This window comes from Gnatocerus cornutus, chromosome 1 (assembly GCF_029298725.1).
Source record: "Gnatocerus cornutus isolate USDA-ARS CGAHR chromosome 1, icGnaCorn1.1, whole genome shotgun sequence".
Taxonomy (NCBI): Eukaryota; Metazoa; Arthropoda; class Insecta; order Coleoptera; family Tenebrionidae; genus Gnatocerus; species Gnatocerus cornutus.
The window spans coordinates 8946965-8972135 of record NC_142233.1 but is presented as its reverse complement, the minus strand read 5'-3'; the positions used below and the strand labels follow the sequence as shown (position 1 = coordinate 8972135).

Below are 25171 nucleotides of genomic sequence, written 5' to 3'. Positions count from 1 at the left end.
GTGAAAGATTGAATGACAGAAAATTCACTAAATGCACGCGATAAAAAGTGTACCATACGCGCCAAATTTAAAATTACAAAATAAGCCCACTTACTGTCAACCCTGTCAACCCAGTTCGTGTAGGAATTTTGTGTTTTTTAGTGTATTTTGTAGCATAATTTGCTGCCAACTTATATGTCAATTGTCAAAATCTCCTAATGTCTCACCGGATATCCCTACTATAATATTGTAGATTTTTGCAACAAGTTGCGAAATGGATTACACTAGACATTGCATAAGTAGGAAACAAGACATTTTTGACACAATCATGACATAAGTCTTCAATACAAAAATTTCAAGTGACAGTTTGGACACTGATTTTAAATCTGTCATTCGACTTGACAGAATTTAAAAAGTGGAGCTCATTGCTATGAGTCCATTCTCCTGTGTAAATTTTCGAAAATTCATGGGTGTAAATCCGACTTTCACTTCTTTAGAAAGAAAATTAGGGAAAAATTAAACGTAGCGATTTTTGAGGTAAACGCGTTGTCAAAGTTGAGTTCATTTATATCTCAAATTAATTAATAATAAATTAACTAAGAATTTGTTACAAAAGAGAGATTTCGAGACAAATTTAACAAGTTTTGGCAATCTTGCAGTCACGTGTCCTTACTGTGAGACTGTTCAAAAGTTTTTAATTCAGATAGAGCACATTTGTAAATTTTTTATTATCAAACAAGTATCGAAAGATCAAATAAAAACTCATCCTCAGTTGGCTTTGAAATTTCAAGTCATGTCTTTGATTGAAGGAACAGTCTTTTGTTTGTGTCAAGTTATTTGACGTTGCCAAACTGAAAATTTTGTAAACATTTTAATGAACAATTTTGTCAACGCTGTTATGTTTGATTCATATTGACTACTGCCAAATTAATTTTTAAAGACTGAACTGATAGTAATGAGCTCTAGACTACATAATATCGACGCAGATTCAACGGTCATCTCATAAAAGACGATAAATCATCTATAAATGATTGTTTACTTCCAGTTTCAATGCCTGTCAAAATGACATACTTTTTCGCACTCTTAATATCACTTTTACGCACCCTTGCCTAAAAGCGTGTCATTCTGAAATTAAAGCATTTATAACAATTAAAGCAATTATATTATTGTTTATACCGTCACTGAAAATAACAATTAAAGTCCAGCTCATTGCTATCAGTCCACTCTCCTGTGTAAATTTTCGAAAATTCTTGAGTGTAAATCAGGCTTTCAATTCTTTAGGGAGAAAATTAGGGGAAAATTGAAGGTGGCAATTTTTGAGGTTAACACGTTGTCAAAGTTGAGTGTATTAATCAATAATTAATTAAAAATTTGTTGCAAAAGAAAGGTTTCAATAGAGATTTAACAAGTTTTAGCAATGTTGTGCAAGAGGATTAGCTTCTACGCATGCCACAGTAGTATCAAGGTACAAGGTGTTTATAAATGTTTCTAGCATTAAGGGGAACTTTAGAATTCCTGTTATGCGCTATTTTGCCGCTTTGTTTTCATAGTGTATATAACTATGTTCACAATTATTTCAAATGTCACTTACGTCTACGACTTTTCAGTTACGGTTTTGTGTCAAAATTTTAGATTTTCAGCCTTTAAACCACAACTTAAACAGTTTGTTTTCAAAACTAACTTTGTTAAATAATTGAGGTTAACTACAAATGTCAGTTGAAAAGTCTAAACCCACATTTGTAACGAGCGGCAAATTCATTTGACATTTCATGGCCACCCTTGATGCTAGAAACATTTATAAACACCTTGTATAAGTTTTGACTGTTTTAAAAAAGTTTTGAAAATATTCCATATTTGGGTTGCCACTTCTGCAATTCACGGGTTTGACATAGTTTGATTTATGACGCATGATGATTCGAAAGACCGTTTGCATCTGTATTGTTTGAAATGAGAATGTTAGAAAAGGCCAATAGAAGATGTATACTGGACAATATCTGCACAACCATCACTACACAAACAATGCAGTATGTTATTAGTTTCACAATGCAATACAAACGCCGCAAATGTACTTTGTTTTATATATCCTTTTTCGGCTTTTGACATACAAGGTGTTTATCAATGTTTCTAGCATCAATGGTGGCTATAATATGTCAAAGAAATTTGCCGCTCATTACAAATGTGGGTTTCGATTTTTAAACTGACATTTTCAGTTAACCTCAAACATGAAGCAAACTTAATTTTGAGAAATAAACTGTTCTAGTTGTGGTTTAAAACCAGAAAATCAAAAACTTGACACAAAACTGTAACTGAAACATCATGGATGTAAGTTTCATTGTAAATAATTTTCAAGATAGTTATAGTCACTATGAAAACAAAGCGGCAAAATAGTGCACGGCAGGAATTTCAGAGCCACCCTTGATGCTAGAAACATTTATAAACACCTTGTATATAGTTTAGTGACATTTAGCGTTTAGTGACAAAGTTACTACCAACATATGCACATTTGATTTAATTTCTAAAATATATTTTTTAATAACAACGTAATAATAGTACAAAAAGCTGTATATAAAATTATGTACAGTATTCTCGCGGAAACCTCATAGCGAAACTCGCTCACAAAATGTGCTGTCTTTTGATAAACGTGAACACTACTTATGGCACTACTATATTGTAAGAATTGACAACTGTTTAAATTTAACAGTTTTCTCAACTCTTATTGCATACTTTTGCATCATTAGATCAAACTCTGTGTGCAACTTCGTCAATTTGAACTCAAAAACTCGTGTTTTCGACACTTTAATTTCGTGAATAATCTGTAATTAAAATATTTAACCTTAAAATTTTATCAAGTGGAAATAACCATGGCCACGTTATATTAAATTTTTTTTTCGCTAAAAATTATACGAACCGTAATAAAAAAAACTGCGTCAGCTTCTATAGTTTTGCAACTATGAGCGTATGAAAATTTTCAAAATTTTATCTTTAAAACTAAAGACAATTTTGGGGGTGGACACAAGTGTTGCCAGACCCTGTATAGTATTATGGACGCTATGTAGTTTCATTGACAGAAAGTTACGGTTATGACATTTTCATGTAGCAGGAGCGAACAAATTAATGACCTCTTAAATATGTATAATAAAAGTTAATATATTTTGCATGTTAAAAAAATAGATAATAAAAAATTAATATGATAAAGTGTATATCCTGAGACCATTATTTAATTTGATGACACTAAGGGCCGATTGCAGAAACGCTGATTAAACAACGGACTATAAAATCCTGGATTAAATTTAATCCTGAACTATATTTTGATCCTATTGCAGAAACGTGGTTTATAGATGGGATTACGTAATCCAGGATGAAACGTTTTTGATTGTGAACGAACCACATTTTTGACATGTAACTTCACGGATTAATCGAAATAATGGTACTGCAGGTCAGGAAATAAAAAATTACCCACATTTAAAATTATTTCCTATGTAAATATGGTTATCAAATGTCGTTTTAACTGGATATGTACCAACTGTGACACTACTGTAAGTAGAAGATTTATCTTGCTTGGAGATCTCCGCAAGACTAAGGGGTTATGGAGGTTATTAAGAACTATTGAATTATTGTAAAAATAGCGATATTCCTAACATTTCTGACTTTCAAATTATAGAAATTAGTTTTTATTTGTAAAATTATTCATAATCTACTGCCTCAAAGTTACAACCTGTACATTATTTTAGAATAAGGTTATTCTCCAGTTTATCATTTTAAAGGCTCTGAATTGAGATGTTCAAAATACTAAATTGCACTTTCTTACTTCTATTATAGAAAAAACCATTTTATAGAGTTTTTCTATATATCAAACGCTATAAAAACTAATTAAAACGGTGAGGAAATAACAAAGTTACGATAAAAGAAAAAAGTTAGAAACATATTTCTTCGATTGCAATTAGTTATGAATTGTAGCATGTCGTATCAAAATTGTATCCCGACTATTACAGAAAATTTATGCCTAGAATTTGATGTAATTAGTCAGTTTTTCGATTTTTTACCTTCTAAAGGTTTTCCAGTGTAGGGTCTTGTATAATACGTTTATCAAAACTTTGGTCAAAAAGTCGTTTTGAGATCTTTTCTCTTTCAAAAGCTATTAAAACGAACGAAATCGGTTAAAAAATAACGAAGCTACTGAATTCAGTTAATGAATGGGGCAGGTATGTACGTATAAATTTTTGATTTTTAAACAAAATGCTTAAATTCATTTTAATTCGGAATGAACATTCTTTTGGTCAGTCGTTTTCACCCTACATTTTTGCTTAGATTCAAAAAATTGTAAAATATGAGCCCACATCTACTTGATTTGGGTGAGCTAGCTCATAAGCTGTTGTGGTCCACCTATGTCTGATTCCGGAAAACGCATAATACGCGCACATCCAAAAATCATGGTTAGTTGAACATCCAGAGCTATAATAAAAAAATGCCTGTCACCTTTTCCATTAATTAAGACTGTTTTGCCATTATTTCAACATCCACAAGACGCAAAACCACATAACCTCAAAGATTTTACTTAGAAGTGTCAATTTAGTTCGTCCTATAATCCATCAAACTTGTGGGATTATGTTTAGTCTCAGACTAAATCGTTTAATCCAAGATTAAGTCGTTTGTGCAATCCATATTTCGTTTAGTCCTTGCTATAGTTCAGAACTAAATTTTAGTCACGGACTACATTTAATCCCAAACAAAAAATATGATTCTGCAATCGAATTTGACGTTTAATCGTAGATTAAAGCTTTAGTCTTGAACTAAAAATTTAATCCGCGTTTCTGCAATCGGGCCTAAATAAATTAAAAGAAAGATAACTAAAATGACCAAATACTCGATAACTCATGCCTAACTTAATTTATATTTTTAATAAACTTACGCTATAATTTTTGGTTTGTATTTTTTACACATTTTTGAAATTAAAATTCAGGGTACGTACTTCCAATTCAAACATAACTGACGTCGTGTTTTGTTTGCTTATCCTGAAAGACTGCTGAAAGAAACAGAAATATTTTGAGGATTTATGAACAAAAGAGCTGCTGAAAGGAGATTAAAGTTGTCAGCAGTGTAAAACGTGACGATCCACCCAATATTGTTCTTGTGGCGAAGAACATGATATTTGGTTACAGTATTTTTTCGTTTCATTTTTCAGAAAAAATAAGATAATAGACGGTAAATTATGTAACGAGTCTCAAATTTCCAAAAAATATTAAATTTCATTTGAAAACGCTTGTTTCAGACGACCCTACATGTAAATCCGATTCAATCTCGAGTCAGTTGTTCCTCATGCACGTGTTTTAAACCAATCCGTCCGAGCTAAATCGAATGGATGTTCCAACTTTTTTCATAGTCATCTGTTTTCCACAAATTAAACTGTTTAGAAAGAATTTGCGCATAACTGACTACCAACAAAGCCAGGATTACAAGCGGGTTGTAACAATTGGATCAATACTTCTGCACTTTTGTATATAAAAGTATAATTCTAATTAACAAATAGTAGGCTTAAGTCGTTACCATAACTAAAATAAGTTTTCCATTTTCGTTGGATAATTTAATGTTATGATTTAATAAACTTTCTACAAATTTTCAAATGTCATGTTTGAAGACAAATAAGCAATAAAAAATGTAATATGTGAAAATGTGCATCAAGGGTGGCTATGAAATGTCAGAGAAATTTGCCGCTCATTATAAATGTGGGTTTAGATTTTTCAACTGACATTTGCAGTTAACCTCAATAGAGCAACGTAAGTTTTGAGAAGAAAAGTGTTCTAGCAGTCGTTTGAAACTTGAAAATCAAAAATTTGGTCACAAAGCCGTAACGAAACGTCGTTGACGTTAGTAACATTATAAATAATTTTCAAGATAGTTATATTCACTATGAAAACGAAGCAAATTCCAGAGCTACGCTTGATGCTAGAAACATTTATAAACACCCTATATTTTAGTATCCACATAAAACATGCTTTGCCACTTACCTCAAATATGAACGATTTTACAGCGTCAAATTTTGAGGTTAAATGTTTTAATTAGAGATTACGCACGAAATTAAAGCCTGCAAAGTGTTGGAATAATCAATTCCTGGGCTCAAATGAACGGAATCAGAAACAGTTATCAACGAAATAGGACAACAAGAGAGTCAAATTTCTGAAGTTGACGTTTCTAACACGCTTACCAAAATGAGACACAATTTCTTTCAATGGTTTTTAACGATGTTATATTGTTTTCGTCCAGTAGTAAAGAGAAAAAAATGAGTTATATTAATGATACTTAACAATGAACTAACATTATCATCCTGTAAAAAGTGTTAAATACTGCTAAATATTACCAAAAAATTAATTAGAGTAATTAAAAGATGATTTGTTAAACCTCTTTTAGTACCTAATTAATCTAACTATCTAGCTCTACCGGACAGGAAGTGGATTAATTGTGGAGCGGAAGCAAAGAAAAGTTTCGAGTTTATATGATATCATTAAATTAAAGTAACTAACAACTAATAACGAATTAGTAAATTCGCCTTTGCTAAGATGTACGACCGTTATTTTCAGTTTCAACAGCAACGAGTCAATTATGTTCGTTGTTAATCGGTTTGTTTTCTCCACTGAATTTGTAACAATGCTATAATCCCATCGTCAAACGTGTTTAACGAGAGGCATGTCAAAGCGTTGTATTGTGATTAATTATTGCGAGTAGGTATAACAAAAGCCCTGTTCTAAATTTAAAGCTCGAACACTTTATGTATATCTAGGTCTTCCTGTTATATTGTAGATATGTAGATATGTGCTTTGATATTGATGATAATGAATAATGGCGTATCAATTAGGAGGTAGGTATATAAAAAATAAATTATGATATTTAACAATAAAAATACAGATTGTCCTAGAACGCTCGCACTTCCTTTTAATGGGAAATTCTTCATCAAAATTTGAATTGATTGATCGCACCATGTTCAGGCATTTATAATAGTATTCAAGTTACAAGCATTTAAAGTTGACCATTCACAGCATCATCGTGCAATTTAAGGAAAAACTTTTGCAGATAACTGTATCTAGCTATTTATGGGCTGTGATTGGTCAACTTAAAGTGCTTGCAACTCAAAAACTGTAAAGATCTGAACATTGTGCGATACAACAATCAACTCAAATTTTGATGAAGAATTCTTCATTAAGAGAAAGTGCTAGCGTCGTGGGATACCTGTACATATACAGCGTGTTTTTGAAATGCATGTACAAAACAGTTCTGCGCTATTCCCGAAAGAGGATGAAGTATGAAAAATCAATTTTTATATCAAAAACTGACAAGGTAAAATTAACTCTAATCCACGTACCTACTTTCTAGACAACTGGCAAAAAACCATCTGGAATGACTTGTTTCCTAAGCAACCAGCAATTCGATTTTTTGTTGAAAAAAAAAATATTGAAATTTTTGTGTAATTGTATCTCGAAAACAAAAACACTTTGACCAAAACTTTTTTCTCTTAATAGGCATTTCAAAAACACCCTGTACATGCATATCTATTAATCGTTATGTAATTAGTTTAAGAATTAATTGAAGGGTTCGGTCGTAAAACATGTTAAGTGACAAATTTTAAATGTTACAGAAGAGCCGGAAAATACACTCGCCACAAAAATTATCGCACCACCCTTAAAACTTCGGATTTCTCTAATTTTATAGATTTGTAAAAGTAGCATGCCACTTGTGTATCATATTTAGGCCATTTTATTAACTTCTGCGTCAAAAGAACCATCGATAAAAAGTTATTTACTAGGTTCCTTGATATCTTGTGAAAAAGTACACATTCCTTTTTTTTGTTTCTATCATTTATCTTAGCATTTCTTATGGAAATGTCATATGTGTTAGCAATATTTGACACAATGAACGTTCCTGAACGTCTTAGCTTACATTTAACCCACGACGAAGCTACCCGAGCACTAGCTTTATTGGAAGATGGTAGAAGTCAGCGCTACGTGGCTAGACTCCTTGGAGTAAACCACTCAACCATAGTTAGGCTGGTTCAACGCCACCAGGAAACAGGGAGTGTTGACAGAAGGCCAGGACAAGGACGACAAAGGGTTACATCGCTCCGAGACGACCGTTTTTTGCGCTTAACAGCACTCCGAACTAGGCACTGCACTGCCCGGTTACTTCAAATGGAGCTGGTGGCTGCTAGAAATGTACACATTTCTTTGCAAACGGTAAGGAATCGTTTACGGGAAGATGATATTCGAGCGCGTGTACCTGCAAGAGCACCATTGCTCACTAGACAACACCGGGTAGCCCGCCTACAATTTGCCAGAGAACATCTAAACTGGGAACTTGAAGATTGGCAGAATGTGATGTTCTCCGATGAGGCAAGATTTTGTCTTTATGCTAACGACAGACGAATGCCAGTGTATAGAAGGTCTGGAGAGCGGTATCTTCCGTGTAACATTCTCCCAAGAGTGAATTTCGGTGGAGGTTCAGTAATGTTTTGGGGTGCGATATCTTTAGAAGGTCGTACCGACTTGGTACCCTTACTTGGCGCTCGTATGACGGCCATACGTTACATAACTGACATTTTGGAACCACATGTTATCCCTTATGGCCCATTTATTGGTCCAAATTTCATTTATATGCAGGATAATGCTCGACCGCATATAGCACGTGTGGTTCAGGATTACTTTGCTGCAACGGATACACCAGTTATGGAGTGGCCAGCGCGAAGCCCTGATATGAATCCTATAGAGCATCTCTGGGATACTCTTCATCGTCGTATATTGGAACGCAGAATTGCTTTTCGAACTCTTCAACAGCTAGAAGCAGTTCTTGTTGAAAAATGGGAAAATATACCACAAGAATCAATTGTGCACCTCTACGAAGGTATGCCACGAAGAATGCAAGCTGTAATTCGAGCACGAGGTGGAAACACACGATATTAACATAATTTATTTACTTATAGAATTTCTTTCATTGTTAAAATTCTTTAAAAAACGTTATCAAACGCTTTTTTTTTTAATTTTATTTATTATTTGGGCTTACATTTTATCAATTTCTTAAATTCATAAATACGGTAGCACTATATTGACACCTTCACTAAAAGTGGAGGTGGTGCGATAATTTTTGTGGTGAGTGTATATCAAAAAAATTTAAAAAATTTTTTGAATAACAATTAATAAAAAACTAATATTTAATAGAGTTGCCTTTGCTAAAATAACATATTTTCTGTGAAAACCCAAAAATTAAATTTGTGATTAGGGTAAAACTATTAATGATTCACGTTCGGTAGAAGTAACTAAATTTAGTAACTTTTATTTTTGAGCTGTGTAACTAAGGTTATAACTTTTCTAGAGTAAATTCTAGAACAGGTGTCATCAAAATGATAGTTTTTGGTTTGTCATTAAAGGTAAATAGTTATTTTCCAAACGAAAAAGGAGAAAATCATCAGAGCTCCGAATCAGATTCAACTAGTTCATCGATTTCATCTTCTGAATCTGACTCTGTTAGTGTTACAATAATTGAAGGAATATTCTCTACAGCTGCGTCTCCCATGAGTGCTGACCAGTCTTGCATAATTAATTTTTAGCAGTGTGAAACAAAGTTTTTCCGGTTGTTTGGTGTGCATTGCGAAACTGATTTTAACCATAAACTTCTGACTTTCTATCCTCCGATTTCTGCAGGAAAATATTCTGTTTTCTACCATTTGAAACTGCTAGTCTTGTAATAGTTGATTCCATCTCGTTTTATTGTCAAATTTAAATCACAAATTTTTTTGACAGACAGTAACGCCAATATTTAATTCTTAGTTATTTCAAAAATCTAACGTAGCGACACGAAAGTATCCGTTAGTAACTTCTACCGAATGTGAATCGCTAATATCAATTATTGGCACCATTAGCAGATTTCACAACTTCAAAACGCTGTATAAAATTTAATTTTTGTTCTACGCCTGTCATTTTCCTTAGAAAACTTTTAATCTATTGCAAAATGTTCAAAATTCACAAAACACAGCATTAAGCTAATTATGGGCACCTTTTTTTGCCAATAGTCGGCACCGCTCTCGATTAATAGTGGGCAACATTTCAAAACACTCTAGGGGATTGCCAAAATTGCAAAATTGTAAATTGGTATAATAATAGTTATTATTCTAACAAAAATTATTTATTGTAAAAGTCTCTTTCCCTAGTTTTTTCTTTTTGGCTCAAAATAGAACATTTGCTACTTCTTTTTGCTTTCTTTTCCAAATGGATTTTTTTATACTCTGTGGTAGTAACCTTACTTTGGTACGAAATATAAAGACATTACTGAGGAGAAATGTATTTTGACAGCATGTTACTTATTTTTTTATCATTCTTTTTTGAGAAGTAGGTACACTTCACCATTTCAAATTAGATACAAACAGTTTTAAATAAATGTTAAATGTTAATTTTTATTTGGGAATTTTATCATAAGTAGGCATGCTGATTATTCAGTAATCGGTACTTCCCAATATTAGTTATGTGGTGTGCAAAAATGTGGAAGAACACATGGGAAAACAAAACAGATTTTGCAAGTAATTTAGTAAATAAAAGTTAACTAAAAAAAATTTAAAACTTCAAAACGAATCAAAAAATATCGTCATCCAATAGTGAGCATTCCTGTGCCGACTATAGAAAAATGAGTTAAATTTTATCTAATACTAGGCACACCAAATACTAACACTATTATTTTACAAATGTAATTAAAAAAGTATCTGAATCAAAAGCTAGAACCTAGGAACACGTTGTCACAAAGAGCCCAAAAAAATACGCATTGCAGATCAAAAAAAAAAAGAAAATAGCAAGCAAGTTCTTAGCAAACAATTATAGACAGCTCACTTTTAGAAACGCATGATAACCATCGAGTAAAATATTTTTTTTTAGATGTCGACGTACTTCTTAGAGGTCTCTTAAAGTACCAAAGACCTTCCCAAAAAGTAGGATTACCGATTAGAATGTGTGGCAGGCTTTTATAAAAAAGTAAGCACAAATGACATACACCTAGTAAACATTTTATGGCTTAAGTCAAACCACCCTTAGAAATAAAACTGGGTGTTGTAAACTGCAGCCGACAAATTTCTAGGTAGAGGGAAGACCGAAGGTTGAACAGGCCCGGACGCCTTTCGTGCAACATTTCGATAAATTTTTTAAAATACGAAAATTAATTTAAAATACGACCCTGTTTAAGTACCGACCGATCACGGCGTGCGCCTATTTTTATGGTCCCCAACCGCAAGGATTAGTACTGCCCGGTCCTCTCATAATGTGGCCATAAAATTTACTAGGTATATGTCATCTGGGTTTACTTTACAATACACCCAATTCTAATATTCGGCAAAAACGTATGGCGGGTGCCGAGTATTGAGGGGGTGTCGACTGTTAGTAGTTTTCTCTAACATCTTTTACGCCTGAGCCATTCAATTTAAAGAATTAAAAAAATTTAAGTTTACTTAACTAGTCAACACAAACTGGACAAACTTTGTACTGAAGCAGAATTGCCGCCTGGTTTTAAATCCAAAATGTTTTTCATCATTTTTTTTACTTTTGCTTAACAACTTGCAAAAACTTGAAACTCCAATAAAAACCTGGTTAAAATTTCGAAAACCGAACGGTTTAAAAAAAACTTTTGCCACTTTATTGCATGGAACTTCTAAGTTTGTATTTTGATAAATTTTTTATTGTAGTAATCCATCATGGAAAAGGTGAAAGAGATGTCATCTCTAATAACGCGGTGTTAAACAATTTATTATCATTTGCCAATTAAAAATTACATGACAAATAATATGAAGTGTTTTATTGAAAAAGATTAATTTTTGTTAATTTTCGAAGACTTCCAAAGGAAGGTGTTCCAAAATTGTCACAAACAAATAACAAGCTATTTTAGAATAATCTGTATTTATGTTGATAATAATAAATTTGATCTAATTTGCTGTTGCTTTATTTCTAAACAATATCAAAAAGTATATACAACAATAACTTTCTTTTTTATTCGATGAAAGTAACGATTTTCAATGATGATTTTTGGGTTCGATGCTTGAAAAATGTAAGTGGTTGATAAAAGATATGATTTAAATAATCAAGTGCTGCTCTTCAAACGCTATAAATTAAAAAACGAAAACAGGTTTATCGGTCAAATAGGCTAATAACAGACAAGCGTGTATTAAGACGTTTTCATCTTTCAAAAAATAACGTTAACTTGATGACTTTTTCAATTGAACGCCGGATATTGTGATCATTGGTTATGTATTCGTAAATTTGAGTGCCTACATTTGTTGCGTGCTACTGTTAGAACTTTTTCAAGTTAGAACTGTTAGTGAGTAATAAAATTATATTGCCTGGTTGTTTCCCAACACTATATTTAATTTATTTCTGTTTCGTAGTTAGCCGAACAGTATTAAACGTTTTACACCGCGCTTCGATAATAATGAACAAGTATTAAAAACTCAAAACAGAGCAGAGTCACATAAATTGTGTGTATGCTAAACATACAATGTAAAATTCGGGAATTCTCATTTTCGAAATGTTTAAAGTTAATTAAAATTAATGAGATAAAAGAGTTTCAATTAAGTTACACCTAGAGTTTTACGAAACAAGTAACGTTATGAGGCGCTAGCCTCGAGTTCTTTAAAAGTGTCAATAGTATGTACCTAATATTAAACATGATCGTAAGTTTGATTTCTTCCTAAAACTCCTCAAAAAACACAAATTAAGTCAATATTTAAAACACGAAATGCTACAGTCTGCCATGTCCAAAGTAGTATCGATAATACAGGGTCCGACTACATTTATTATGGTCCCTCCAAAATCGTCTTTAAATTCAAAAATAAAAATCTGAAAACGTAGTTTCCAATTTTCACGTGAATTTGGAAACTAACCTGACAAAACAGCATTTTTTCCTCAAATTTTCGGCACACTTTGGATAAAATCTAAAATGACAACTGAGATATTTTCAATATTTATATTGAAAAAGAAATTGCATACAAATAGCAAAAAATTGCATTTTTAAGACCCTCTTGACGCCAAAACTATCAGTTTTTGCGTCAGCTCCTAGAGCCTTGCCGGCTATGAGCGTATGCAAATTTTCAAAATTTTATCTTTAAAATTATTAGCGATTTTGGGGATGACCGCAAGGGTTGCCGGACCCTGTAAACATCTTAGCAACGAGATCAATGGATTTGGTTAACAACACAAGAGCGGTTTACAAAATTTGATAAAATAAATTTAATTACACTGTCCAACAGTGAAAATATAGCAAATTTGTAACTATCTATGGAGGTACGTATGCATATTATACCACGAAGCACTAAAAGGAATCTATAATTATTTTGGTTTCCAAGAAAAATTCCTCTTTTAAATGTATGTAAAAAATGCAAATATTTGTAACTTTATCTTTTTGTTTGATTTTAGTAAGAACGGATTTACAAAAATAAATCACAAACAATCACCTCTTATTCTAAGGCGTTTAGTTAACATACCTAACCGTTCCGTTTATTTTCTCCTATTTATGTTAATTGACATAGCAACAAAATCAAACAGAGTCGTTATGTTGCCTTTTCATATTTAACGAAGTTTGGTGCGTATATTCAAAGGACAAATAAACGAAAAGGCGCTTCAATCCTGCAATGCGCCTCTACCTCCCCACGATTTAAATAGTTTATTAAAAGTAATATTGGAGTAATTTTTATTTTCAGATTCAAAACACCAAAATTATAGTAAAAAGCAACTAGAAGAGTACCCAAATGTGTTATATTAATTTAGACTCAAATTTATTTGAATAAATTTTTTTTTGGAGTGAAATCGCGGGAAATATTGAATTTGCAGTAAATACGTAGCTTTAAATAAATCACCTTTTACAAAAGCAACATGTAATTTGTAAAATATTCAAGCCTGGTGAAGCACGAAAGTCTAACGCAAAGTAAGTGGAAATGATTTATTTATTCGTTAATTTATTAATGGGAGCTTGAATACCAACAAGGTATTTGAGCAGCACATACAGGGTAATTTACGTCAATATTAATCAAAGGCGGCTTAAAAAGTGTACACGGATGTCTCTAGTGATGTTCAAAGTTCTTGTTAAATGTTAAACAAGTGTTAAGTATGTTTTTATTAAGTATCATTTTTTGGCCCTCAAAGAGACTAATGAAACACAATAAATCCATGTTCCATTGAGTTATAAATTCGTGATTTCCGACAAGCCATCAGATCTGTCACGGATTCGTCATCTGTCAAATAGTATGTCGTGCATTGTCCACATACTTTCTTGTGATTATGACTGATGTTTCAAAACTTCAAACTTTACTTTTAACGTGGAAATTCAACGTCATTTAACATTCGATGGTTGAATATAAAAAACGACAATTAATTTTAAATTTTCTATGAAATATGACAAAAAAGTGTCGTCTTGAGAGTGTCAAAAAAATGATTGGATTTTACGGAAAAATCATGTTTCTTCTTAAATTTCCCGTAAAATTTGACGTAAAAGTGGCGCCATTACAGAGATTTAAATATGTCAAAAATTACAGGATTTTTCGGTATAAACACACTTTCATAAGCAAAAGTTTACTATTATTGTATTATTATTTTTGATATAGTGTGAACTAAATGTTAAAGTTGTCCAATTTTGAGTCATAGTTTTCAGAACAATGTACTTGCGTTATTATGCTCTTAATTTACGTCGAGTGCCATGCAGTTTTAGCAATGTTTTCTCATGATTAACGTTTCCTCTAGAGAATTCCTCATATGATGAGAAAAATCTTTGACAGCTGCTATTACGTTTAGTACTTTTGTTGTAAACATAAAATGGCTAACGATACGATGCTTCTTACGTTTAGTCAGGCTCGATATCAGTAGTGGACCAAACTGTATGTTTAAAAAATTTCTCATTTCAAGATTAGCAGTTGTGTCCCAGCTTTTTTATGACCACAGTTTAGACATCCTTCTAAAAAGTTAGACATCCTTCTAAAAAAAGCGTTCAGTTAAAATATTTGTAACAATCAATGTCGACAGTTAAATGTGAATAAAAATTTAACTTGAAAGTTTTTAAACATGTTTATCGATATAAATCAAAATAAAGTATAATTTACATAGGGTAAAAAAAAACAATATTCGGGTAGGCCTTCATGATCTAAAACCTTCTAGAGTCTATTTTTCTAAGAGGTACATAGGCGGAGCTGAAAATATGCGTGAAGTACCGTAGTGGGAAGATTTAAAAGCCAAGCCAGTAGCGTTCATAATTTGAAACCTGTACAGTTTCCGCAGCCAAATAGTGATTTTATGACTTAATTGGGGTACTCACTACACAAAAGGTCTAAACCACCGCATTAGCTTATTCTTAAATCTTGTTATTTATGACCGCCCTCGGTAAAATTGACCACCGGTTCATCGGCGTTTCAGGGTTGTTTAAAGATTTGGGGAAACGTGTAGTCTTGCTACCGAAACGCGCGCCAACAATGGATGTTTGGAAAAATAAGACATTTTCAGCGTGCATTTTAAATTTTCAAACAATGTGGTTATTCTGCCTGGTTGCTTTTTAGAAAGCGATGGACCATTTTAGACAGGATAAAAATACCAAGTTCTATTAAAGACAACCTGGTAAAAAATCAAAGTTTTCCAGAAATCTTCATAATGATGACAATGATGACGAAGAAACTGAAGAGGCAGGGGAAGAAAATTTGCCTTCAAATAAACCATGATTTAAAATGTGTCCGTGTTTTCTTAACATTGTCCCTTCTCACTACCACCTTCAAGTAGTGACGACCCGGTGGTCAAAATTTTGCCGAGGCCGGTCATAAATAACAAGATTTAAGAATAAGCTAATGCGGTGGTTTAGACCTTTTGTGTAGTGAGTACCCCAATTAAGTCATAAAATCACTATTTGGCTGCGGAAACTATGCTGCTGAACGAACAAACAAGAACAAGTAAACAGTATCAGCTGATTCAAGCAGTACCAGCAGGTACGCCACTGAAGGCACACAAGCGCGCGAGCAGCATTGTTTCAAATTTCTGTTCTGCGTTCCTTTATGGCTGTGTACCTCTTAGAAAAATAGACACTAAGTGGTGATAAAATGAACCATAGTTGTAGGAAAAACTGCACGCAGAAGACATTTTAGGGTTCATCCTTGGACCACAAAATGCGTACCATAATGGGCGACCTGAATTAGGAGAAGCAAAGTTTTTGTTGACGGAGATTAAACGATAATGTGTAGTTTTGTGTGTAAAGTATCTTCTCAATTGTAACTTCAATTAGAACATGATATTGTTTAAAAATGTTTCTCTTTACACACTTGTTACATAAATATCTAATTTCACTGTTTTTTTCACTTCTGGGACAAGCTGTGTATTGACTTCTGTACTTAGGTACAGTAATCAAACCACTGCACTAATGTGCTTGCGGTTGCACTTGCGTTAAATAAGTCGTAGTCAATCTGTACATTACAAATTCCAATTAGGTTAACAAATTACTTAAGCAAGTAGTTAACATTTAATATGTATTACATACATACAGGCAGTCCGGAAAGTCTCCCACCAACTTGACGCTACATTATTGTTAAAAAATGTTAATGTGATCTATACACCATAATCTTAAAACTGAAAAATCTAAAAAATCGTATAAAAAAAATCCTGAAAATGTTAACAACATTTTCGATCAATGTGGCATCGTTCATGAAACTGTACACTTGCATTATTCATCAACGAATTGACCCTACTAAAAGCAACAGTACAACAACAGCAACGTTACTATGGTTCGGAATAATTACTAAAAATTTAAATAATTAAATGACCAGTTCAGCAATGTTGCCTGTTCTCTTTATTTTGTTTTGGTTGTACTGTGAAAATAGAGGATGTGGATTTTTTTTTTACATTTTGTTCTCCCTCTTGAAAAGTACTACTCTCTTTTATGGTAGTGCGCGACATTCCGGACATCTGTATGTAGAACGAATGAAAATATTAATCACTTTGGATTTCTTTTCATAAACAAGAAGTTAGAGCTACGCAAAAATGATCCAACCAACTTTTTTCTCGAAACGAAATATTGATTGGTATCGTGTTGTCCTGTACATGTTAATTCCATTTACATTCCAAATATCGACAATAAAAGTGGTAGTTTCGTTGCCTTTTGAAAAAATGCTCTACAACGTTCTTAAGATTAAACGATGTTACTAATGCTTGCAGTATTTACAGAAAAGTTGATAACTATGTTAAAACATAAAGCCGAGTGTTAAAATTGTGTTATTGCAATAAAAAATTGCAGTAGGTAAATGGTTATCATGATTATAATATTATCATTATTGCTAGTGCAGATACGGTGCGTTCAAAACAAAAGGGTCAAAGTCGCCTTAGCCGTGCTTTTGTTTCTGCGCAAATATGATAATTTAATGATAATAATGACATTAGTACCAGTGACAGTAATTCCGTTGAAAAATCGTTTACAATAAGTACGTTTAATCAAAATTATGAGTTAGAAAGGTATGATGTTAAAGTGGCATTAAGTTAAACCTTAAATTTTTTTGAACGCTCCCTAACAAAGGATTATTCACACATAATTACGAGCATGGTAACATTTAAACGGAACGATCTCTCTAATTTCAGTATATGAAGAGCTATTTTATGAGAATCATAAATTAAGAGACGTGTTTTCATTATTTTCTAAGCAAGATAAGTAATTAAAAGCATTGTTGTAATTGTTCTATTGCTTAAGTAATTCAGGTTGTTACAAGATAATATACTGCAAATAGAAAACAGTTTTCAATTTTCAAACAAGCACGTTTCCGCACGTGGTTTTTAATAAATGGTAAGTTAATAATAATGAATGATCCAGAAAATTTAATTTGGCGCACGGTCAACCATATGAAAAAATATCTTCCTACAGTTTAAATTTCAAGGTTCCTTTACGAACCTGTATTTTGGTTTATTAAAGTATTATTTGAAAATGTCAAATAATGTCTTATAAGTATACCTAAACCATAAGGTTTATAAAATATAAATTCATGATATTCTGGCGATTACTATTAATAAAATGACATAGAGGATGCTATCTATTAATCAAAATTGAGATCTATCCACTACAACTCATGTCATTCAAATCCTGCTGATGTCTAAAATAGCTCCTTTGTAAATCGGTAAATTCTCTGCAGAAAAAATAATCCGTAAAGTTCATTACTAAAAGGTCGTCTACTCATTAAAAAGTTGGTAGTAGCCCTAGCAAATTTTTTTCAGCAACATTTGGCAGCAAAAACGTTTGACCTTAAGACAATTGTGACATGCGTTAAGTCCGTTTTTTTATTAAAAAACCACCAACACCGCACTCTCCCAGCACTTTACAACCGGCAACATCGTCGATGGTGACTTTTTGGTGATAAAATCAAATAGGTTTGCTGCCTAATTGACAATTTGATTACACAAAACGGCCTTTCAGGCTGTGCCGACTCTTTTCACTATTAATTCATTTGATTTGCAATCCAACAGGCTGTAAAAGATACGTTTTTAACGGAAACACTGCCTAATTTTCAGAAATGCCAAAAATTTGACAACTATTTTCTCACCAAAAATCTCCCTAGGCAACGTTGCCCATTGTAATGCAGGAGAAAATTGCGGTGTTGATGTTTTTTAAAAAAAAAAACGGACTTTAGAAGCTAATCTTACACAAGTTTGCCAAAACTTGTTTAATGTTTATATACAGGGTCCGGCAACACTTGTGTCCACTCCCAAAATTGTCTTTAATTTTAAAAATTCGCATACGCTCATAGTTGACAAACCTCTAGAAGTTGATGCAAAAATTTGTTTCTTTATCACGGTTTGGTTGGCGTCGCGACGCCTAAGAAATATAATTTTTAGCGATTTTTGAGTTTTTGCGAAAATATTCACGAATTCAAATTTTTTTCAACATAACTGTGATACAAATATCTGAGTTTTTATTTTAAATCTAATGCAAATTGTGTATAAAATTTGCGAAAAAACGTTGTTTTATCAAGTTAGTTTTCAAAATTATGACAGCGTAACGGCAAACTACGTTTACACCCAAATTTCACAAGTCACTTCATTCACTCTTATAAAGATTGATTTGGATTAACACGGGCATGATGCACTTTATGGACACCAGAAATCGTTAATTAACATCGTCAAAGCGACAATATCATCAAGTAAGACTTTTGTTAAAATCTAAAGCGAGCCAAAGGATAGATGTCATTTGTAACACAAAATGTTGACAGATAGGTAAACGTAGTTCCCAATTTCGACGTAATGAAATTGGAAACTAACTTGATAAAACAGCATTTTTTTCTCAAATTTTGAAAACAATTTGCATTGAATCTAAAATAACAACTGAGATATTTTCAACACATTTATATTGAAAAAAAATTAAACTAGGGGTTGATATCACAAACCCTCACAATTAGCTAAAAATTACATATTTAAAGCGTCGCGACGCCAAAACTATCAGTGATAAAAACAAATTTTTGCGTCAGCTTCTAGAGCTTTGTCAACTGTGAGCAAATTTTCAAAATATTATCTTTAAAATTAAAGACTGTTTTGAGGGTGGACACAAGTGTTGCCGCACCCTGTATAAATCTATCTTTAGGAACAAATCTTTAATTAGGTAATGTTCAATTAATATAAGATGTTAACATCCAACTTTGACATGTTAACTTCAGAAATCACTTACATCCAACATTCCTCTAATTATCTCCATAAAGAATTAAAAAACCTAAATTACATCAAAGAATTTTAGAAAATTTACACAGGAGAGTGAACTGATAGCAATAAGCTCTATTTTAAATTAATATTTAATTTTCGGTAGATACGTATAATTTTTTTATATTTAGCGTGATAGTCAACATGGTGGATAAATTTCCCCATTAAAAAGGCGGTTAGAATTGCATTTTTAACGTTGAAATAATTTAAATAATTTCAAATTAAGCTTCAAATAAAATAAGTTTTTTTTTAATTCAATTCAAATCCGTTGATAAATAATAACATAAGACATTCGACTCGAAAGTTTTAGTTGGACCACCCTGTACTCATATGGAGGTGTTCTATTTAAAATAAAGCAAGCGGTATAACCGGAAATTTAGAGAAATGTTGTAGCTTGTACCTGTGATAAAATGAAACACTTTTACTTGTAGTTACAAAATAGCTATTTGAAACCTATGACTTTTTTAACTTAAACGATGTTTTAAAAATATCATTCGTCAAGAAAATACATGCAAAAATCCCGAACCCGTTCCGTCAACTCGCTTATTCTGTAATAAAAATTAATTAATAGTGAATTTATTTTTGCTACAGTATCCTCAATTTGCTGTTAGACGCTGGCAAATCTCATATAACAACCTGTATGTATTCTGTCTGTGAAACACTATTCTGCGATTGCAATTTGAAAACGGATGCAGAGTTTAAAACAGCTTTTGTTGGTAGTTTAACAATCATTAAAAACATGAGTTTAATTGCGTGAACGAGAGAATTTGTATTTGCATGTGCTTTTGCAGCTTAAATTCTTGTTGTTTTGGCTGTAAAACTTATTGTATACTGTTATGTTAGTTTGTTAAAATAAATGTTTATTAAACATCCCCAAAATGGTGGTGGAGTTTATATACGCGGCTTTTAGACACACTTTAATATACAGAGTAGTCCACGATGCGGTTATTGCCTTCATGTAAGTATAGTTACTTTTCAGCATGTTTAGAAAATTTTTGCTTTATTCAAGTTTCTAAAAATTTGACAAATTTTCACAGTGTAAGAGTTTTGCAATTTTTAAATATTGGTGCGCCACAAGAAAAGTCCAAGAGTAAAACGGGTCATACTTAATCTTACACTTGACGTCGCGTCTTTCTGTGCAAACGTGCACTGGGCGGTTGGAAAGAGGGGCATTAAATAGTCCGAACCGCTATGTGATCAGAACGAACAGCGCAATAGTCGACGAATATGTCACTTTTTCTGTTTGCCGCTCGAAAGATGGCGAATGTGTCAAAACTGATTGATAGTTCCTCTTATACGTGACAACACTTTTACTTCTGGAACATCAAAAAATAAATATTTTCGATTCGTTTTATCCGCTTACTTTTGTTTCAAAAATTTCAAATTCCAAACGAAGAAACTTCCAAACAAATAAAATGGCAATTGAAAAAGCAGTTCAATCAGCGGCGTGATTCATTGAAATTAACAAAACCTAATTAAATTTATCTGTCCCAAACTGTAAAAAGATTCTTGTGGTTACCTAAATTAACATTTCTCGCCAATTAAAATAAGTTGTTTCATTTCCTTTTCCCTCGAGAGATTTGTAACCCTACTTTTAAACACTTCACTAATATACAGGCTGTCCGGAAAGTCGCGCACCACCGTGAAACTGTATCATCGGACAATGTCATATATCACTAGAGAAATGTTAAAAAAAATATCTGTCTTCAATTTTTCGAGTTATGATAGATTGAAGAGACAAAGTTTGATGCCAAAATTAACAATTTCTGTGCAATAATTTTACGTTCAAATACATTTGTTACCTAAAGGACATTTTGCGCAAAAACATGGTGCAAAAAAAATCGAAAAAATCTTGTAAGAAATGCCTGAAAACTATTATCAAGGTTTTGGAATCGTTTATGTGAAACCATAGTTACATTACTCATTCATGAGCCGACCTGACTAACACCAACAATACAACAGCAATGTTACCATGGCTTTAAATACTGGAAATTTAATTTATGGGGGGTTCTTTTGGTCCTCCTGCGAAAACAAAAAGTCTGAAATTTTTTTTAACTCTGGGAGACCACCCAATTACCCCCTTTCAAGGTGGTGCGCCACTTTCCGGACACTCTGTATTTAGTTATAGCGTTTTTATACATCCGAGGGTATATTAGAGCATTTTAGTCATTCGGAATAAATGTTAGTTTATCGTTTAGCGAGATAAATTGTAAATAAAGCGCTAAAACTCAATCAAATACTCTCCCACTCCTTCCCAACGTTCAGTGGCCAACACCAGATGGCGCATCGTGAAAAGTGTTAAGAAAAATATTTAACACGTTGGCGTTGCTGTTGTAACCACGTTACAGAAAAATTAAAACACTTTTTGTGAATACAAGCGTCTGCAGATAAGATATTTACCGAAATGCGGTTAACAAAATGGTGACCCTCGTGCCCCATCTTTGCATCCTGCAGGTACAAAATGTGAGCAGACTCGTGAACTTGAGTGATAAGGAGGTATTTTATAATTTTCAACTTGAATTTATTACAACAAATGATAAGGCGGTACTAATTCTGGGTGTAGTTTCCCATTTTTATCTTATCTTTCGCCAAGTGTGATAAGACTTGCTTATTTAAAATGTTTTCGACTAATCCTTAAAAAGATACAGCTTAAATCTCAGACATAACGTACGCAAAAAATGCTCCGAAAACATGTGTTGACAAGTGATAATTCAGACAATATTTATTATTGCATACATTTTGAATGTACTTGAAAAAGTTTGGCTGTGAGCAGTCAACACATTGTCTGTGGTAGGTACAGTCCATGATATAATACAAAAATAAATGGAAAACGGATTATGTTGGAAAGTTATCAAGAATTTAGTTATTTATTAATAAAATTTCTCGTGGAAATTTCGCGTGTCGCTTCCATTCGAACCTCGCCTGGACGTAGGATGTTTTTGATTTGTTGGATAAACAAAATGATGCAGCGTTAGAGCAGAAATAGAGATAAAGAAGAGCGAGCGGCGCGCATTTTTACCTTAATATAATGACTTTAAATATTGGTCCGGAAAGGCCTTTAATGATAGCGGAAGCGTTCAAATGACAGCGTCCATGTAAAACCACACCATTCACCTATAACAAAAAACAAAAGTGATACATGAAACATTACAGACCTTTGGCCGTAACACTGTAGAAGAACATTCATCGAACGGGCCCACACGGCGGCGTACACCACTGCACTGTACTCTAGTGGAAAACACGTACCAAGTTGTCGGTTATCAGTGGTGATTAACGCGTGTCTACGACGGTGATTTGCTGAGCGCTTCGCATTAGAAGACGGCGCGGCGCGGCACGTCGCGACGCCACAACCACCAAACTTACCTCGAGAATCTCGTCGCCGATTTGGATGCCCCCTGTTTTGAAAGCTGCCCCGTTTGGGTTTAAACCACAAACAAAAACAGCCATGCAATTGCGGTCCTTGTGGCCAGCCAGACTTATGCCCAATCCTTGACTACTACGCTCCAGCTGAACCATGAGAATTGTGTGACCTAGGCTGGCGTATTTCTTTTTCACTTTGTCTGAAATTAAAATGATCTTTAAGCATACGTGATTTTTGGGTTGTCTAACTATTTTATAAATCGGAACAATTTTATTCTAAAATTTTGAGGCCGTTATTAAAAGCAGCCCAAAATAAAAAATAATAGATCCGGTTACCATATGGAAATTTGGACATACGTTACACAAAACATGTACAACAAGAATTTTTATTTCCGTCTCTACCTATTGCACTGATTCCTATCGCTGATACGCTTATGCAGTATTGTCTCTCTCGTCAGGATGGAACCAATCAGGGATCATGACGTAGATCGTTACTTGAATTTCAAATGGCAAATCAAAATTGTCATTGCTAATGTCAATAAACAACTTTGAATGCAAAGTTTTGTGAATTTAAATGTTTCAGACGTTACTTCTCTTGTATGTTGCTAAATTTTGTGACAAAGTTCGTTCATCACTAGTTTGATTTCGTTTTGCTGTCTTTTATTGTTGAAACTTTCATTCCTTAATAGGCCGAAGCTCTTCTACATCAAGTGGAGACTTCCACAATATGAATGCGGTAAAACCAATCATTTATAGCTCCACAATTAAACGATATTGATACAATTCTCAATGTGCATAAACATAATAAGTTTAAGGTCACTAATGAAAAAATCAGAATTACCAACGTGTGACTAACACTTTTCTAGTCTGACATTAGAAATCTGGCAAAATGGAGAAGCCAATTCAAACATCGTAGACAAATTGTAAGAACATAGAAAACTTCACATTAGACCCAGACTTCTGAAGAAGAAAATGCAGAGTAGGCGTCTTTTAAGATGTATTTGCAACTATTTACATCAATTTGATTTTGTTTCTCGTCAGAGTGTAAGAAAGAGCGCAGAGAATCATATTCTTTTGGTGTTTTCAACAATCTAATTGTCCCCTTTTAATGTATTTTTCTATTGCTTCCATTTATATTTCTTCAATACTTTAAACATTTCTCCGTTCATCCAATTTAGTTAGATGCACTTTGGATTTTTATTAACTAGGATATTTCTTTCACTTGAATTTTGCTCTTTTCTCTCTTTGTCAAAATCCATGCTTTTCTACCTCTCCGTATGTTTGGTGACTTCCGTTTCAATTATAAATCTTTTGGTAATCGCATAATAATACACTTTTTTGCACTTTGTAATCTGTGGTTGATTTTCATATCTTGCTTCTCAATTCCTCCACAGACGACGACTTAGTTCAGAAACATGGCAGTTGTAATATTCCATCGATTTATATTTCACTAGTTAGCCCTTAATTTGTACCATTTCTATTCTTTACTTTCGACAATTCTCGCACAAATTTGTTCAAATGCGTCTTGAGCCAAAAATTCCTCTTTGAACTCACTTTCTGTCGTCTGTAGTATGCGACGTCGGTAGTTTTATGCTGCTGAGAGAACTTGTGTTACAGTACGTTGGAAAACTCATTTTGCTGTGAACTGTCACACATTACAATTTTCGACAATCTGTTTGTCAAGTTTTAAAATTAGCCAATCAAAAACTCCATTCTGGCGAGAGAGATAGGTATACACTGTATCCAGTGAATGCGAGCAACAGACAAGGACGAAAGTTGTAAAGCTAGTCGTAGATATGTTTCTAAGACTTTTGACTATGTCCCCCCATCTATTAATTCCCAAATCTCTGCATAAAACCAGTGAAAACATGAAAACGAGGCGACATTGTAATTATACTTGCATTTTGCATTGTTATCTATCCATTTCTGTATTTCAGAATTCGGTATTTCACAATCACACCACGTTGCCAGAATAAAAGTGCACCAACATTGCATTTTGACGGAAAGCAACTGGATAACGTCTGCAAATTTCCTGAACATTTGCTAATAATAAATATGAATAAAACAAATCAATTCAATGCATGATTTAATTGCGAGCGGAAATTTCTTCGGTTTCGCGGCAT

General features: G+C 33.1%; 1 protein-coding gene across 5 annotated transcripts in view; it reads right to left on the bottom strand.

Annotated features, from left to right (window-relative positions):
* The window catches only part of LOC148180218 (multiple PDZ domain protein-like), a 268223-nt gene that overhangs the window by 27834 nt on the left and 215218 nt on the right, over positions 1-25171 (bottom strand). For all 5 annotated transcript variants that reach the window (XM_088040527.1, XM_088040534.1, XM_088040552.1 and 2 more), the window contains 2 exons: positions 23052-23248; positions 22708-22802 (listed from right to left, as the gene is read on the bottom strand). In XM_088040527.1, coding sequence (XP_087896653.1) covers positions 22708-22802; positions 23052-23248 — 292 coding nt within the window. The remainder of the gene's footprint in view (positions 1-22707; positions 22803-23051; positions 23249-25171) is intronic.